Genomic DNA, 15,292 nt, shown 5'->3' on the forward strand with positions numbered 1-15,292 from the left:
TAACTGTAATCCAGGATAGTTTCAGTGCCCACACCTCTAAAGTAAGTCTGTTTCTGTCTCTGCTTTCCTTTCCTCTGTCCTACTAACTAACTCATACTAACTGTAATCCAGGATAGTTTCAGTGCCCACACCTCTAAAGTAAGTCTGTTTCTGTCTCTGCTTTCCTTTCCTCTGTCCTACTAACTAACTCATACTAACTGTAATCCAGGATAGTTTCAGTGCCCACACCTCTAAAGTAAGTCTGTTTCTATCTCTGCTTTCCTTTCCTCTGTCCTACTAACTAACTCATACTAACTGTAATCCAGGATAGTTTCAGTGCCCACACCTCTAAAGTAAGTCTGTTTCTGTCTCTGCTTTCCTTTCCTCTGTCCTACTAACTAACTCATACTAACTGTAACTGTAATCCAGGATAGTTTCAGTGCCCACACCTCTAAAGTAAGTCTGTTTCTATCTCTGCTTTCCTTTCCTCTGTCCTACTAACTAACTCATACTAACTGTAACTGTAATCCAGGATAGTTTCAGTGCCCACACCTCTAAAGTAAATCTGTTTCTATCTCTGCTTTCCTTTCCTCTGTCCTACTAACTAACTCATACTAACTGTAATCCAGGATAGTTTCAGTGCCCACACCTCTAAAGTAAGTCTGTTTCTGTCTCTGCTTTCCTTTCCTCTGTCCTACTAACTAACTCATACTAACTGTAATCCAGGATAGTTTCAGTGCCCACACCTCTAAAGTAAGTCTGTTTCTATCTCTGTTTTCCTTTCCTCTGTCCTACTAACTAACTCATACTAACTGTAACTGTAATCCAGGATAGTTTCAGTGCCCACACCTCTAAAGTAAGTCTTTTTCTATCTCTGCTTTCCTTTCCTCTGTCCTACTAACTAACTCATACTAACTGTAATCCAGGATAGTTTCAGTGCCCACACCTCTAAAGTAAGTCTGTTTCTGTCTCTGTTTTCCTTTCCTCTGTCCTACTAACTAACTCATACTAACTGTAATCCAGGATAGTTTCAGTGCCCACACCTCTAAAGTAAGTCTGTTTCTGTCTCTGCTTTCCTTTCCTCTGTCCTACTAACTAACTCATACTAACTGTAACTGTAATCCAGGATAGTTTCAGTGCCCACACCTCTAAAGTAAGTCTGTTTCTATCTCTGCTTTCCTTTCCTCTGTCCTACTAACTAACTCATACTAACTGTAATCCAGGATAGTTTCAGTGCCCACACCTCTAAAGTAAGTCTGTTTCTATCTCTGCTTTCCTTTCCTCTGTCCTACTAACTAACTCATACTAACTGTAATCCAGGATAGTTTCAGTGCCCACACCTCTAAAGTAAGTCTGTTTCTATCTCTGCTTTCCTTTCCTCTGTCCTACTAACTAACTCATACTAACTGTAATCCAGGATAGTTTCAGTGCCCACACCTCTAAAGTAAGTCTGTTTCTATCTCTGCTTTCCTTTCCTCTGTCCTACTAACTAACTCATACTAACTGTAATCCAGGATAGTTTCAGTGCCCACACCTCTAAAGTAAGTCTGTTTCTGTCTCTGCTTTCCTTTCCTCTGTCCTACTAACTAACTCATACTAACTGTAACTGTAATCCAGGATAGTTTCAGTGCCCACACCTCTAAAGTAAATCTGTTTCTATCTCTGCTTTCCTTTCCTCTGTCCTACTAACTAACTCATACTAACTGTAATCCAGGATAGTTTCAGTGCCCACACCTCTAAAGTAAGTCTGTTTCTGTCTCTGCTTTCCTTTCCTCTGTCCTACTAACTAACTCATACTAACTGTAATCCAGGATAGTTTCAGTGCCCACACCTCTAAAGTAAGTCTGTTTCTATCTCTGTTTTCCTTTCCTCTGTCCTACTAACTAACTCATACTAACTGTAACTGTAATCCAGGATAGTTTCAGTGCCCACACCTCTAAAGTAAGTCTTTTTCTATCTCTGCTTTCCTTTCCTCTGTCCTACTAACTAACTCATACTAACTGTAATCCAGGATAGTTTCAGTGCCCACACCTCTAAAGTAAGTCTGTTTCTGTCTCTGTTTTCCTTTCCTCTGTCCTACTAACTAACTCATACTAACTGTAATCCAGGATAGTTTCAGTGCCCACACCTCTAAAGTAAGTCTGTTTCTGTCTCTGCTTTCCTTTCCTCTGTCCTACTAACTAACTCATACTAACTGTAACTGTAATCCAGGATAGTTTCAGTGCCCACACCTCTAAAGTAAGTCTGTTTCTATCTCTGCTTTCCTTTCCTCTGTCCTACTAACTAACTCATACTAACTGTAATCCAGGATAGTTTCAGTGCCCACACCTCTAAAGTAAGTCTGTTTCTATCTCTGCTTTCCTTTCCTCTGTCCTACTAACTAACTCATACTAACTGTAATCCAGGATAGTTTCAGTGCCCACACCTCTAAAGTAAGTCTGTTTCTATCTCTGCTTTCCTTTCCTCTGTCCTACTAACTAACTCATACTAACTGTAATCCAGGATAGTTTCAGTGCCCACACCTCTAAAGTAAGTCTGTTTCTATCTCTGCTTTCCTTTCCTCTGTCCTACTAACTAACTCATACTAACTGTAATCCAGGATAGTTTCAGTGCCCACACCTCTAAAGTAAGTCTGTTTCTATCTCTGCTTTCCTTTCCTCTGTCCTACTAACTAACTCATACTAACTGTAACTGTAATCCAGGATAGTTTCAGTGCCCACACCTCTAAAGTAAATCTGTTTCTGTCTCTGCTTTCCTTTCCTCTGTCCTACTAACTAACTCATACTAACTGTAATCCAGGATAGTTTCAGTGCCCACACCTCTAAAGTAAGTCTGTTTCTATCTCTGTTTTCCTTTCCTCTGTCCTACTAACTAACTCATACTAACTGTAATCCAGGATAGTTTCAGTGCCCACACCTCTAAAGTAAGTCTGTTTCTATCTCTGCTTTCCTTTCCTCTGTCCTACTAACTAACTCATACTAACTGTAATCCAGGATAGTTTCAGTGCCCACACCTCTAAAGTAAGTCTGTTTCTATCTCTGTTTTCCTTTCCTCTGTCCTACTAACTAACTCATACTAACTGTAACTGTAATCCAGGATAGTTTCAGTGCCCACACCTCTAAAGTAAGTCTGTTTCTGTCTCTGCTTTCCTTTCCTCTGTCCTACTAACTAACTCATACTAACTGTAACTGTAATCCAGGATAGTTTCAGTGCCCACACCTCTAAAGTAAGTCTGTTTCTATCTCTGCTTTCCTTTCCTCTGTCCTACTAACTAACTCATACTAACTGTAATCCAGGATAGTTTCAGTGCCCACACCTCTAAAGTAAGTCTGTTTCTATCTCTGCTTTCCTTTCCTCTGTCCTACTAACTAACTCATACTAACTGTAATCCAGGATAGTTTCAGTGCCCACACCTCTAAAGTAAGTCTGTTTCTATCTCTGCTTTCCTTTCCTCTGTCCTACTAACTAACTCATACTAACTGTAATCCAGGATAGTTTCAGTGCCCACACCTCTAAAGTAAGTCTGTTTCTATCTCTGCTTTCCTCTCCTCTTTCCTACTAACTAACTCATACTAACTGTAATCCAGGACAGTTTCAGTGCCCACACCTCTAAAGTAAGTCTGTTTCTATCTCTGCTTTCCTTTCCTCTGTCCTACTAACTAACTCATACTAACTGTAATCCAGGATAGTTTCAGTGCCCACACCTCTAAAGTAAGTCTGTTTCTATCTCTGCTTTCCTTTCCTCTGTCCTACTAACTAACTCATACTAACTGTAATCCAGGATAGTTTCAGTGCCCACACCTCTAAAGTAAGTCTGTTTCTATCTCTGCTTTCCTTTCCTCTGTCCTACTAACTAACTCATACTAACTGTAACTGTAATCCAGGATAGTTTCAGTGCCCACACCTCTAAAGTAAATCTGTTTCTGTCTCTGCTTTCCTTTCCTCTGTCCTACTAACTAACTCATACTAACTGTAATCCAGGATAGTTTCAGTGCCCACACCTCTAAAGTAAGTCTGTTTCTATCTCTGTTTTCCTTTCCTCTGTCCTACTAACTAACTCATACTAACTGTAATCCAGGATAGTTTCAGTGCCCACACCTCTAAAGTAAGTCTGTTTCTATCTCTGCTTTCCTTTCCTCTGTCCTACTAACTAACTCATACTAACTGTAATCCAGGATAGTTTCAGTGCCCACACCTCTAAAGTAAGTCTGTTTCTATCTCTGTTTTCCTTTCCTCTGTCCTACTAACTAACTCATACTAACTGTAATCCAGGATAGTTTCAGTGCCCACACCTCTAAAGTAAGTCTGTTTCTATCTCTGCTTTCCTGTCCTCTGTCCTACTAACTAACTCATACTAACTGTAATCCAGGATAGTTTCAGTGCCCACACCTCTAAAGTAAGTCTGTTTCTATCTCTGCTTTCCTTTCCTCTGTCCTACTAACTAACTCATACTAACTGTAATCCAGGATAGTTTCAGTGCCCACACCTCTAAAGTAAGTCTGTTTCTATCTCTGCTTTCCTTTCCTCTTTCCTACTAACTAACTCATACTAACTGTAATCCAGGATAGTTTCAGTGCCCACACCTCTAAAGTAAGTCTGTTTCTATCTCTGCTTTCCTTTCCTCTGTCCTACTAACTAACTCATACTAACTGTAATCCAGGATAGTTTCAGTGCCCACACCTCTAAAGTAAGTCTGTTTCTATCTCTGCTTTCCTTTCCTCTGTCCTACTAACTAACTCATACTAACTGCAATCCAGGATAGTTTCAGTGCCCACACCTCTAAAGTAAGTCTGTTTCTATCTCTGCTTTCCTTTCCTCTGTCCTACTAACTAACTCATACTAACTGTAATCCAGGATAGTTTCAGTGCCCACACCTCTAAAGTAAGTCTGTTTCTATCTCTGCTTTCCTTTCCTCTGTCCTACTAACTAACTCATACTAACTGTAATCCAGGATAGTTTCAGTGCCCACACCTCTAAAGTAAGTCTGTTTCTATCTCTGCTTTCCTTTCCTCTGTCCTACTAACTAACTCATACTAACTGTAATCCAGGATAGTTTCAGTGCCCACACCTCTAAAGTAAGTCTGTTTCTATCTCTGCTTTCCTTTCCTCTGTCCTACTAACTAACTCATACTAACTGTAATCCAGGATAGTTTCAGTGCCCACACCTCTAAAGTAAGTCTGTTTCTATCTCTGCTTTCCTTTCCTCTGTCCTACTAACTAACTCATACTAACTGTAATCCAGGATAGTTTCAGTGCCCACACCTCTAAAGTAAGTCTGTTTCTATCTCTGCTTTCCTTTCCTCTTTCCTACTAACTAACTCATACTAACTGTAATCCAGGATAGTTTCAGTGCCCACACCTCTAAAGTAAGTCTGTTTCTATCTCTGCTTTCCTTTCCTCTGTCCTACTAACTAACTCATACTAACTGTAATCCAGGATAGTTTCAGTGCCCACACCTCTAAAGTAAGTCTGTTTCTATCTCTGTTTTCCTTTCCTCTGTCCTACTAACTAACTCATACTAACTGTAATCCAGGATAGTTTCAGTGCCCACACCTCTAAAGTAAGTCTGTTTCTATCTCTGCTTTCCTTTCCTCTGTCCTACTAACTAACTCATACTAACTGTAATCCAGGATAGTTTCAGTGCCCACACCTCTAAAGTAAGTCTGTTTCTATCTCTGCTTTCCTTTCCTCTGTCCTACTAACTAACTCATACTAACTGTAATCCAGGATAGTTTCAGTGCCCACACCTCTAAAGTAAGTCTGTTTCTATCTCTGCTTTCCTTTCCTCTTTCCTACTAACTAACTCATACTAACTGTAATCCAGGATAGTTTCAGTGCCCACACCTCTAAAGTAAGTCTGTTTCTATCTCTGCTTTCCTTTCCTCTGTCCTACTAACTAACTCATACTAACTGTAATCCAGGATAGTTTCAGTGCCCACACCTCTAAAGTAAGTCTGTTTCTATCTCTGTTTTCCTTTCCTCTGTCCTACTAACTAACTCATACTAACTGTAATCCAGGATAGTTTCAGTGCCCACACCTCTAAAGTAAGTCTGTTTCTATCTCTGCTTTCCTTTCCTCTGTCCTACTAACTAACTCATACTAACTGTAATCCAGGATAGTTTCAGTGCCCACACCTCTAAAGTAAGTCTGTTTCTATCTCTGTTTTCCTTTCCTCTGTCCTACTAACTAACTCATACTAACTGTAATCCAGGATAGTTTCAGTGCCCACACCTCTAAAGTAAGTCTGTTTCTATCTCTGATTTCCTTTCCTCTGTCCTACTAACTAACTCATACTAACTGTAATCCAGGATAGTTTCAGTGCCCACACCTCTAAAGTAAGTCTGTTTCTGTCTCTGCATTCCTTTCCTCTGTCCTACTAACTAACTCATACTAACTGTAACTGTAATCCAGGATAGTTTCAGTGCCCACACCTCTAAAGAAAGTCTGTTTCTATCTCTGCTTTCCTTTCCTCTGTCCTAATAACTAACTCATACTAACTGTAACTGTAATCCAGGATAGTTTCAGTGCCCACACCTCTAAAGTAAGTCTGTTTCTATCTCTGCTCTCCTTCCCTCTGTCCTACTAACTAACTCATACTAACTGTAATCCAGGATAGTTTCAGTGCCCACACCTCTAAAGTAAGTCTGTTTCTGTCTCTGCTTTCCTTTCCTCTGTCCTACTAACTAACTCATACTAACTGTAATCCAGGATAGTTTCAGTGCCCACACCTCTAAAGTAAGTCTGTTTCTATCTCTGCTTTCCTTTCCTCTGTCCTACTAACTAACTCATACTAACTGTAATCCAGGATAGTTTCAGTGCCCACACCTCTAAAGTAAGTCTGTTTCTATCTCTGCTTTCCTTTCCTCTTTCCTACTAACTAACTCATACTAACTGTAATCCAGGATAGTTTCAGTGCCCACACCTCTAAAGTAAGTCTGTTTCTATCTCTGCTTTCCTTTCCTCTGTCCTACTAACTAACTCATACTAACTGTAATCCAGGATAGTTTCAGTGCCCACACCTCTAAAGTAAGTCTGTTTCTGTCTCTGCTTTCCTTTCCTCTGTCCTACTAACTAACTCATACTAACTGTAACTGTAATCCAGGATAGTTTCAGTGCCCACACCTCTAAAGAAAGTCTGTTTCTATCTCTGCTTTCCTTTCCTCTGTCCTACTAACTAACTCATACTAACTGTAACTGTAATCCAGGATAGTTTCAGTGCCCACACCTCTAAAGTAAGTCTGTTTCTGTCTCTGCTTTCCTTTCCTCTGTCCTACTAACTAACTCATACTAACTGTAATCCAGGATAGTTTCAGTGCCCACACCTCTAAAGTAAGTCTGTTTCTATCTCTGCTTTCCTTTCCTCTGTCCTACTAACTAACTCATACTAACTGTAACTGTAATCCAGGATAGTTTCAGTGCCCACACCTCTAAAGTAAGTCTGTTTCTATCTCTGCTTTCCTTCCCTCTGTCCTACTAACTAACTCATACTAACTGTAATCCAGGATAGTTTCAGTGCCCACACCTCTAAAGTAAGTCTGTTTCTATCTCTGCTTTCCTTTCCTCTGTCCTACTAACTAACTCATACTAACTGTAATCCAGGATAGTTTCAGTGCCCACACCTCTAAAGTAAGTCTGTTTCTATCTCTGCTTTCCTTTCCTCTGTCCTACTAACTAACTCATACTACCTGTAACTGTAATCCAGGATATCCAGTGCCCACACCTCTTCTCCTGTTTCCACCCCTGCACTCCCACTGCCCTACACTGTTAAAAGAAAAAGGGGTTTAAAATATGCAACTCTTCTTTCCCAAAAACCAAAACACCCGGAGGCAATAGTTGCAAGAATTAAAAAATATATATATTTCAAAATACTTTCTTTTAATAGTGTATTAACTCCTATTTGTCAACTGGGCTAAAGGGTGCAGCATATTACCATGGGGATCAGTTTATAGGAGATCACATGTTTGTGAATGTGTGACTGCCCACTGATCGCCCCCAGTCAGATACAGTACAGAATGATGGTGTGTGTTGTGTTATCTGTCATTCATCATCTCATCTATCCCTGTTTCACTGGGATCCAACAAATGTTCTGGAGACGTAAGGACCCTCTTTTCTCTCTCAGCCCAGAGAGACCTGTGCTGTGCTCTGGGGGAAGAGAGGGAAGAACTAAAAAATATATGTATTTTCTGTGAGAGGATGTCCAAACATCAGAGTGTGAGCAAACATGCTCTCCTCCAGTCCTCCTGAGTCAGCGTCGCTCTCTCTCTCTCTTTTTCTCCCTCTGGCTCTATCTATCTCCCTCTGTCTCCCCTGTCTCTCTCCCTCTCTCTCCTCCCCTCTCTTTCTCTCTGTTTCTGTCTCTCTCACTCCCCCTCCTCCTACGTCACCTAGTATAAACACTGTCACTCCCAGCTGAAGCTGTATCAGGGCTCCTGACCTTTCCTCCCCTGCATTCTCCTCCCCTGCCCATGCCTCATATCACTTACGCAATGTTTATAGACCCAGACATACAGGGCCAGCAGTATACCACCCTGCATCCCACTTCTGGCTTGCCTCTGAAGTTAAGCAAGGTTGGTCCCTGGATGGGAGACCAGATGGTGCTGGAAGTGGTGTTGGAGGGCCGGTAGGAGGCACTCTTTCATCTGGTCTAGAAAAAAATCCCAATGCCCCAGGCCAGTGATTGGGGACGGTGCCCTGGGTAGGGTGCTGTCTTTCAGATGGGATGTTAAATGGGTGTCCTGAATCTCTGTGGTCACTAAAGATCCCATTGCACTTATCGTAAGCCCTGTGTCCAACCCCAGTCTCACTCATACTTGAAGAAAATCTCCCTCTTGTGAAATACTTTACCCTGTATCTACTGCAACAGAGTCTTCTTGACACGACGTATTGTGACTCTGGACCCATTTAGCTCTACTCCACTAAGACTTTTCCACTTCCTGTGGGATCTCTTCATGTTTCCTGTGCTGTAGCATAGCTGTCCCATAGAGTTGGATAGAGGCCCTCAATGGCGTTGCCAATGCTGTCACAGAAGACGCCATTACAAAGACAGGAGATGAGCTGCCTAGTATCTCTATGCACTTGTCATTCTGTTGCCTGTCTAATAACGAGGACCACAATGGAAATAAGTTGTATTATCTGACTTTATTATTGTACTCACATGTGTGGCTACTCAGTATGTATTTTACATTTGTTAAATAAAAAGGCATTCATTGATTAATTCACAAATTCTCTCTTTCGTAGGAGGGTGTGATGCTGGGTGCTGTGGGGGCGTATGAGTGGAACGGGACAGTAGTGATGCATACAAACCGGGGTACCGTGGTTCCTCTAAACGCAGACTTCCAAGACCCCCTGGATGAAAGGAAGGAGAGCCTGGCGGAGTACGTGGGTAAGTACATATCAGTCCAGACCAGACATGCACACACACACACACACAGCCTGGCAGGGTACGTGGGTAAGTACATATCAGTCCAGACCAGACATGCGCACACACACACACACACAGCCTGGCAGGGTACGTGGGTAAGTACATATCAGTCCAGACCAGACATGCGCACACACACACACACAGCCTGGCAGGGTACGTGGGTAAGTACATATCAGTCCAGACCAGACATGCGCACACACACACACACACACACACAGCCTGGCAGGGTACGTGGGTGGGTCCAGACCAGACAAACCACCCAGATGGATTACATTGTATTTATTTACCTTTTTATTTTTTGCACCATACATGTCTGTTTTTATGGTTTGATTCTTGCCTTGTCCTCTGTTACTTTAGTACTTTCTGTGTAGGTTAAGAGTATAGACCTACTGTGTTTTATTTATTTATATTTATAAGACAACCTGTACTGGCACTGGAAACTGGACAGTGGTCCAATGACAACCTGTACTGGCACTGGAAACTGGACAGTGGTCAAATGACAACCTGTACTGGCACTGGGAACTGGACAGTGGTCCAATGACAACCTGTACTGGCACAGGGAACTGGACAGTGGTCAAATTACAACCTGTACTGGCACTGGGAACTGGACAGTGGTCCAATGACAAGCTGTACTGGCACTGGAAACTGGACAGTGGTCCAATGACAACCTGTACTGGCACTGGAAACTGGACAGTGGTCCAATGACAACCTGTACTGGCACTGGAAACTGGACAGTGGTCCAATGACAACATGTACTGGCACTGGAAACTGGACAGTGATCCAATGACAACCTGTACTGGCACTGGAAACTGAACAGTGATCCAATGACAACCTGTACTGGCACTGGAAACTGGACAGTGGTCCAATGACAACCTGTACTGGCACTGGGAACTGGACAGTGGTCCAATGACAACCTGTACTGGCGCTGGAAACTGGACAGTGGTCCAATGACAACCTGTACTGGCACTGGGAACTGGACAGTGGTCCAATGACAACCTGTACTGGCACTGGAAACTGGACAGTGGTCCAACGACAATGTGTACTGGCACTGGGAACTGGACAGTGGTCCAATGACAACCTGTACTGGCACTGGAAACTGGACAGTGGTCCAATGACAACCTGTACTGGCACTGGAAACTGGACAGTGGTGCAATGAACCTGTACTGGCACTGGAAACTGGAAAGTGGTGCAATAACAACCTGTACTGGCACTGGGAACTGGACAGTGGTCCAATGACAACCTGTACTGGCACTGGAAACTGGACAGTGGTCCAACGACAACGTGTACTGGCACTGGGAACTGGACAGTGGTCTAATGACAACCTGTACTGGCACTGGAAACTGGACAGTGGTCCAATGACAACCTGTACTGGCACTGGAAACTGGACAGTGGTGCAATGAACCTGTACTGGCACTGGAAACTGGACAGTGGTGCAATAACAACCTGTACTGGCACTGGAAACTGGGCAGTGGTCCAATGACAACCTGTACTGGCACTGGAAACTGGACAGTAGTCCAATGACAACCTGTACTGGCACTGGAAACTGGACAGTGGTCCAATGACAACCTGTACTGGCACTGGAAACTGGACAGTGGTCCAATGACAACCTGTACTGGCACTGGGAACTGGACAGTGGTCCAATGACAACCTGTGCTGGCACTGGAAACTGGACAGTGGTCCAATGACAAGCTGTACTGGCACTGGGAACTGGACAGTGGTCCAATGACAACCTGTACTGGCACTGGAAACTGGACAGTGGTCCAATGACAACCTGTACTGGCACTGGAAACTGGACAGTGGTGCAATGAACCTGTACTGGCACTGGAAACTGGACAGTGGTGCAATGAACCTGTACTGGCACTGGAAACTGGACAGTGGTGCAATGACAACCTGTACTGGCACTGGAAACTGGACAGTGGTCCAATGACAACCTGTACTGGCACTGAAAACTGGACAGTGGTCCAATGACAACCTGTACTGGCACTGGGAACTGGACAGTGGTCCAATGACAACCTGTACTGGCACTGGAAACTGGACAGTGGTCCAATGACAACCTGTACTGGCACTGGAAACTGGACAGCGGTCCAATGACAACCCGTACTGGCACTGAAAACTGGACAGTGGTCCAATGACAACCTGTACTGGCACTGGGAACTGGACAGTGGTCCAATGACAACCTGTACTGGCACTGGAAACTGGACAGTGGTCCAATGACAACCTGTACTGGCACTGGAAACTGGACAGCAGTCCAATGACAACCTGTACTGGCACTGGGAACTGGACAGTGGTCCAATGACAACCTGTACTGGCACTGAAAACTGGACAGTGGTCCAAGTCCTTAGTGCCTCCCAGCTCCTGTATAAACAGCACAGGTCCAGCACCATTACTCTGAAATAGACAGAAACATGGACTGCATCCCAAATGGCATCCTGTTCCATTTATATTGCTCTACTTTTGACCAGAGCGCTATGGGCCCTAGTCAAGTGTAGTGCACTATATAGGGAAAAGGGTGGCTTTTGGGATGCTGACATGTTTATACTCTAACTGAAATAACAGACACACAGGGTTAACAGTAGCAGACCTCAGCCACTCGTTCTTTCTGAATTGAATTGAATTTACTTTGGGTAACAAACCGATACAACAAACTGTACAATGTGGACCCAGAGAACATCAATTAAAAGTATTCATTAAAATGCTTGTTTCCAAACTGGTCCTCGATGGTTAAAACAATAACACGTATAATGATTAAAAGGCAAGACAAAATTAAAATAAATACATTCATTTATATTGCCGTCCTAAAAAGTGGCACTATTCACTGCACTTCTCCCTAACCTTAAAAAACAACCATATTAATTTCACATTTCGACCTTATTATGCAATCTATTCATTTCACATCATACCTATCATTCAAATAAATACACCCGACCAGCAGTAGGGGGCACAAGGGGCATTGTACCACAATGAAGACGCTGTGAGGGATTCAAGAATAATATGATTTAATAAAAGATTGATTGTTCGTTTCAGACAAACTCAAACACTGGCAGAGTTACAGCAGATCATTAAAAACTCTTCGGTACAGTGCTCAGAGAATGAACCACACACACACTGTGACACACAGACACTGTGACACACACACACACACACACACACACACACACACACACACACACACACACACACACACACACACACACACACACACACACACACAGACACACACACACACACACACACACACACACACACACACACACACACAGACACACGCACACACACACGCACACACACACACACACACACACACACACACACACACACACACACACACACACACACACACACACACACACACACACACACTCCTCTCTGTTCTTCAATGTTTTACTGCTTCCTCAAGACCTTGGGATTATAAGATTCTAGCTGACATTATTGGCAAAAAATGTGTTAGTCTTCTATAATTGATCTTGAGATGCTTCTTCATATCCGTGGAGCTAGATTTTTTTAAGTACATTTTAAGATAAAATATTTTTTTACTAGAAAGTTCTGTCTGCATAAACCCATTTGAACTTGGCGCTATACGTTTTTATCTGCAATCCAATCACAAGCCTGAACAAATACAGACGGACCAATCAGAACACGTCTTTGCCATCTCCCTGTTGTCACATCGTTGTTCAGTGATAACAGTAATTTGTCTGATGATCATAATGCATTTATTTATGTATTCGATGATGTGTTCTGACTCTATCGTGGTAAAATAGTGTTATTCTATAATTTCTTTATTCAAATAGCTACAGTTTTCTTGAAAACAGACATGTCTAATTCAGAAGTGTCAAATAGAACCATATGGCTCAACCCAGATTGACATTTCAGAGCCATAAGGATCTATCTGCGATTACACCCCCCGAAAAAAAAACGGATTTACAAATGTCTCAGGATTTTGATACTCTAGGTGAGGACACATTTACATTTAAGTCATTTAGCAGACGCTCTTATCCAGAGGACCTTAATGGTTTAATAAAAATGAATTCACAACAAAACACTTCTAAGATCTGGTATGTGAAAACATGTATGCTCAATATCTCTTTGCGCACATAGAACCTTATAGTCCCAAGGTCACATCCTCTTAACAATGAGACTAAAGTGAACTAATACCAGGAGGAAGACGTACTAAAATAACCCACTAACAGGGACACGCTCTGTCCTTAAGCTGCGATCATGAACTGCTCTAATATGTGTGTGTGTCTCTCCCTGCAGGTTATGCCGTACAGTCAGCATCAACCCCTAATGGTGAATTATACATCACCGGAGCACCGCGGTACAACCACACAGGCAGAGTCATCGTCTACAAACTGGATGGGGAAATCATCACAGTCACACAAGTACTGAAAGGAGAGCAGGTGTGTTCAGTTGTCATTCATCAATCTTCCACCATCATCATAATACACATCTTTACATTATGTAGGTTGCTTTGACAAACTCATGGGTTAAGGTTAGACACCGCAGTGTGGGAAGAGACTATACATTCTGTAACCAACGCGACACAAACTGGTTGAGGACATAATTCGTATACATTAGATAGAAATGCACTGAAATACTGCAATTAGGTCCCTAATTGTATTTGAAAGCATAAAATTCAGATTAGGTCCCTGATGTCAAGGCATGAGCTCATACCGTGTTTCTACTTTAGTTTGAGATTCAGTAGAGGTTAAGATTATAGTGGGCTCCTGAGTGGTGCAGTGGTCTAAGGCACTGTATCTCAGTGCAAGAGGTGTCACTATAGTCCCTGTTTCAAATCTAGGTTGTATCACATCTGGCTGTGATTTGGAGTCCCATAGAGCAGTGCACAATTGGTCCAGTGTTGTCCAGGTTTGGCTGGGGTCATTGTAAATAAGAATGAACTTAACTGACTTGCCTAGTTATATTAGAAACTGGGTTGTTCAAGCCCTGGATGCTGAGTGGCTTAAAGCTGTGGTATATGAGACAATATACCATGGCTAAGGGCTGTGTCCAGGCACTCCAGAAGAGGACTGGCCACCCCTCAGAGCCTGGTTTCCTCTTAGGTTCCGGCCTTTCTTGGGAGTTTTTCCAAGCCACCGTTCTTCTACATCTGCATTGCTTCCTGTTTGGGGTTTTAGGCTGGGTTTCTGTATAGCACTGTATAGACATTGGCTGATGTAAAAAGGGCTTTATAAATACATTTGATTGACTCCACGTTGCATCGTATACACACTGAGTATACCAAACATTAGGAACACCTTCCTAATATTGAGTTGCACCTGGTTTATGGAAAGAGCAGGTGTTCTTAATGTTTTGCACACTCAGTGTATATACCATATACCACATCCCCTGTGACATTATTGCTTCATTAAATTAAAGCATGAGCTCCTGCCGCGTTTCTATTTCAGGCTGAGTGATTATAACGTAGTGTGACCTCCGTCTGTCTCCTGTAGATTGTCTCCTACTTTGACCTCTGTTTATGTCCTGTAGATTGTCTCCTACTTTGACCTCTGTTTATCTCCTGTGGATTGTCTCCTACTTTGACCTCTGTTTATCTCCTGTAGATTGTCTCCTACATTGACCTTCGTCTGTCTCCTGTAGATTGTCTCCTACATTGACCTTGTTCTGTCTCCTGTAGATTGGCTCCTACTTTGACCTCTGTTTATGTCCTGTAGATTGTCTCCTACTTTGACCTTGTTCTGTCTCCTGTAGATTGGCTCCTACTTTGACCTCTGTTTATGTCCTGTAGATTGTCTCCTACTTTGACCTCGTTCTGTCTCCTGTAGATTGTCTTCTACTTTGACCTCTTGTTTATGTCCTGTAGATTGTCTCCTACTTTGACCTCATTCTGTCTCCTGTAGATTGGCTCCTACTTTGACCCCTGTCTGTCTCCT

General features: G+C 42.7%; 1 protein-coding gene across 2 annotated transcripts in view; it reads left to right on the top strand.

The window, feature by feature from the left end:
* LOC115125479 (integrin alpha-1-like) overlaps window positions 1-15,292 on the top strand; it is a 111,791-nt gene that overhangs the window by 74,330 nt on the left and 22,169 nt on the right. For both annotated transcript variants that reach the window (XM_065007553.1, XM_065007552.1), the window contains exons 11-12: window positions 9,218-9,362; window positions 13,656-13,798. In XM_065007553.1, the coding sequence (XP_064863625.1) occupies window positions 9,218-9,362; window positions 13,656-13,798 (288 nt within the window). The remainder of the gene's footprint in view (window positions 1-9,217; window positions 9,363-13,655; window positions 13,799-15,292) is intronic.

This window comes from Oncorhynchus nerka, linkage group LG22 (assembly GCF_034236695.1).
Source record: "Oncorhynchus nerka isolate Pitt River linkage group LG22, Oner_Uvic_2.0, whole genome shotgun sequence".
NCBI lineage: Eukaryota > Metazoa > Chordata > Actinopteri > Salmoniformes > Salmonidae > Oncorhynchus > Oncorhynchus nerka.